This window comes from Lynx canadensis, chromosome A1 (genome assembly GCF_007474595.2).
Source record: "Lynx canadensis isolate LIC74 chromosome A1, mLynCan4.pri.v2, whole genome shotgun sequence".
NCBI lineage: Eukaryota > Metazoa > Chordata > Mammalia > Carnivora > Felidae > Lynx > Lynx canadensis.
In genome coordinates this window covers 89,333,497-89,337,402 of record NC_044303.2, presented here as the reverse complement: position 1 = coordinate 89,337,402, position 3,906 = coordinate 89,333,497, and the positions used below count along the sequence as shown (strand labels likewise).

At 42.5% G+C, this 3,906-nt stretch overlaps 1 protein-coding gene across 1 annotated transcript; it reads right to left on the bottom strand.

The window, feature by feature from the left end:
• Positions 1-2,540: 2,540 nt before the first annotated feature.
• LOC115514389 (olfactory receptor 56-like) lies at positions 2,541-3,491 on the bottom strand. The gene has a single exon (XM_030316375.1). It carries the CDS (start codon positions 3,489-3,491, stop codon positions 2,541-2,543), a length of 951 nt encoding a protein of 316 aa, XP_030172235.1.
• Between the last annotated feature and the right edge of the window lie 415 nt (positions 3,492-3,906).

Below are 3,906 nucleotides of genomic sequence, written 5' to 3'. Positions count from 1 at the left end.
AAAACTAAAAGACAATCTACAGAATGGGAGATCATATTTCAAATGACATATCTTATAAAGGGTTAGTATCCAAAATACATTTAAAAACTAATACAACCCAACACCCCAAAACCAAATAATCCAATTAAAAACTGGGCAGAAAAATATACGTTTCTCCAAAGAAGACATCCAAATGGCCAAGAGACACCTGAGAAGATGCTCAACATCACTCATTATCAGGGAAATGCAAACTAAAACTACGATGAGATATCATCTCACACCTGTCAAAATGGCTAAAGGCAACAACACAAGAAGCAACAGATGTTGGTGAGGATGTGGAGAAAGGGGAACCCTCCTCCACTGTTGGTGGGAATGCAAACTGGTGCAGCTACTCTGGAAAAACATTAAAGAGTTTCCTCAAAAAGTTAAAAATAGAACTACCTTATGATCCAACAATTACATGACTAGGTATTTAACCAATGAATACAAGAACGCTCTACCCCTATTTTATAGCAGCATTATTTACAATAGCCAAGATACAGAAGCAACCTGTGTCCATCAATTGAGTAATGAATAAAGAAGATACAGTAGAAAATTATTCATCCATAAAAACGAATGAAATCTTTACATTTGCAATAACATGGATAGAGCTAGAGAGCACAATGGTATGTGAAATAATTGGAGAAGACATACCATATGTTTTACTCATATGTGGAATTTAAGAAACAAAACAAATGAGAAAAGGGGGAAAATGAGAGAAAGAGAGAGAGAGAGAAAGAGAACTCAAAAAAAAAAAAAAGACTCTTAATGAGAACAAACTGGCGGTTACCAGAGGAGAGGTGGGGCGGACAGGTTAAATACGTGGTGGGTATTACGAAGTGCACTTGTCATGATGAATACAGAATGATGTATGGAAATGTTGAAGCACTATATTGTATGTCTGAAACTAATATGACATTATGTCAACCAAGTAGAATTAAAATAAAAACTTAAAAATATATTTTAAGTTCATACCCACAATATTTTCTTTTCTCAAATGTAGGATTATTCAGATTATAATCACTCTTCAGGTCTTTCAATTTAAAACAACTGCGGAGAATGAGGGATTCTACCAAAATTTTATCTTGTTATCTTATTTTGTTATTTTCTTTCTCGAGTGGAAATATAAGGAAGGCAAAGGTAGTAGAAAAGTTTTTGCTAGGTCCCACCTAACTCTTTCCATGTTTCTTCCTGTTAAAGAATTTATCACATCCTTACCCCACAGCTGAGTCATTGCTATACGGATATAGGCAATCTCAAGAACAACATTCCTTCAACCATGAGATGGCCTTCTTCTCAGTTCTTTTCACTTCTCAGTACCTTCCTACTGGGTCAGGGTTGAAATATATGACACAGTAAAACTCACAGGAGCAGAAAATTCTATTGGGGCACAGAACTCTAAAGAGGTTTCCTAGGGCTGTCTTTGAGTTCAGGACAGAGATAGGAATCTGAGAGTCATCTTAGTGGACCTCATGGAGAGGTTGGGCGTATGTCAGACCCCTTCTTTTGCTGTCAGGAATTCTGCTGTGCATACCTTCCTCTTCTCTTCTTTGTCCTGCCCACTGTTTAGTGCTATCTTCTGAGTCAACTGTGAAGCCATCCATGGGTGCACCTCCAGCTCCCATCCAACTTTCACTTTATCTTTTTCCCAAAGCTCAAACATTCTGTGTGGAGCAGAGCAGCCAAGTGGCTTTAGCTGAGGAGCATGTGTCCCTTCCACACCTATCCCCACAAGATCGCTCTCCTCATTGACACCACCTGTCTGGACCTATGGGCATTTGTGTTTGCAACCCCCTGCATTAAACTTGTCTTAGGGGTCTTCAGGAAAGACAAGCAACAAAGCCTCTCAGTGCCCACATTGTATTTTGACTGCATGTACATGAACATATTTAGCAAATTTGACTTTAACTTACTAGCATTCCTTCATCTCCATGTGCCATAGGTTAGGTTTCCTGGAATCAGATGGAAACAGGTTTTGCATGCAGGTTTATTGGAGAGTGCTTTGAGGATTGAACTATATAGTGGGGGAAAGGAGTTAAGGAAGCCAAATTGGATACAGGGGAAAGTAGCCTGTGTTGCTTCAGATCTTACAGGGAGCTCTGGAAAAGGGATGGCCCTTCAGAGTCAAACTAAGGCAAGAGGGACCAAACGTTTATATCCTAAATTGGCCAGTCATGGGATTCAGGCAGCCTTCCAAAGAGAAGCACATTGAGCAAGGTGTTTTCTTCAGCTGTTGGTAATTCCTGGCAAGGAAAATAGCTGAAACCTGTTACTTGCTGACTCTGAGATATATGCTTTGTGTCTTCTATTCTTTGTAACCGCATTGACCCAGCCCTCCTTCCACACTATCCACACTCAGCATGGACATGATGAACTGAATTGATGTATTAATCTGATTAACTCTGGTAAAAGAATGACTTTTATTTTCAGTATGGCACATTTGTTTCTCTTCCAATCAAACTACAGAGGCTAATCCAAGTTCCCAGGCCCCAGAACCCCCATCTGCAGGTGCTAATGTCAACCTAGCCCTGACCCCCACCACAGGGACACCTCCTAAGGAGTTTTCTGAGAGCCTCAGCCACTTCCTTGTTCCTCAGGCTGTATATGAGTGGATTGAGCATAGGGGTGATCATGGTGTAGAAGGCCGAGACCACCTTGTCCTGCTTGGAGGAGTGGTAGGCCTGGGGTCGCATGTAGGTGATCATAGCAGCCCCATAGAAGAGGGAGACCACTGCCATGTGAGAGGAGCAGGTAGCAAAGGCCTTCTGCCGACCTTCAGCAGAACGCATATGGAGCACAGCCGCCAGGATCTGCAGGTAGGAAGCAGAGATGACAGAGAAGGGCAGGAGCAGCATTAGGATGCAACAGACATAGATCATGGTCTCATAGAGGGAGGTGTCAGCACAGGCCAGCTTCAGTATGGCAGGGACCTCACAGAAGAAGTGATCAACCTCCTGGGAGCCACAGTAGGGGAAGTGCAGGGTGAAGATGGCCTGGATAAGTCCATCCACCAGGCCAAAGAGCCAGGACACTGTCACCATGAGCCAGCAGACATGGCGGCTCATGACCACTGAGTACCTCAGTGGGTTGCTGATGGCTACATAGCGGTCATAGGCCATGAAGGCCAGCAGAAAGCACTCATCGCCCAAGAGAGTGAGGAAGAAGAGGATCTGAAGCCCACAGCCTGTGAAGGAGATGGCGCCATGGCCCAGGAGGAAGTCAGTGGCCATCCGTGGCACAATGGTGGAGATGAGCATGAGATCCATGAGTGACAGCCAGCTGAGGAAGAAGTACATGGGGTTGTGCAGGCGAGAATCGACATTGATGAGGAGGATCATGAGCCCATTTCCAGAGAGGGCCACCAGGAACATGACCATGATGATGGAAAAGAGGAAGAAGTGCAGTGGTGACTGGGTGAAAAGGCCCAGGAGGATGAAGTGGGAGATCAGAGTCTGGTTTCCCACCCAGGCCATTGTTCCTGCAGAGGGACGTGCCAAAGTCTTGCGATCTGGAAGCAGGAGGTGTATGTTTAGTGCCACAATATTGAGACATCAAAACTTTGCCCAATGTGCTGTCCTCTTTAAATGTTACTGGGTTTAGAATAAACTCTTTAAATTTCTGTTTAAAAAGAAAAAGAGTCTCTAACAAAGATACAGGATTTCACTATGGAAAATAGTATGGAGTTTCCTCAATAGTTAAAAATAGAACTACCATATGATCCAATAATCACATTATTGTGTATTTACCCAAAAATTACATGCACCCGTATGTTTTTAGTATCATTATTTATAATAACTAAATTATGGAAGCAGCCCAAGTATTCATTGATTGATAAAGAAGTGATATATACGAAGTGGTTTATATATAAATATTATTCAACCATAAAAA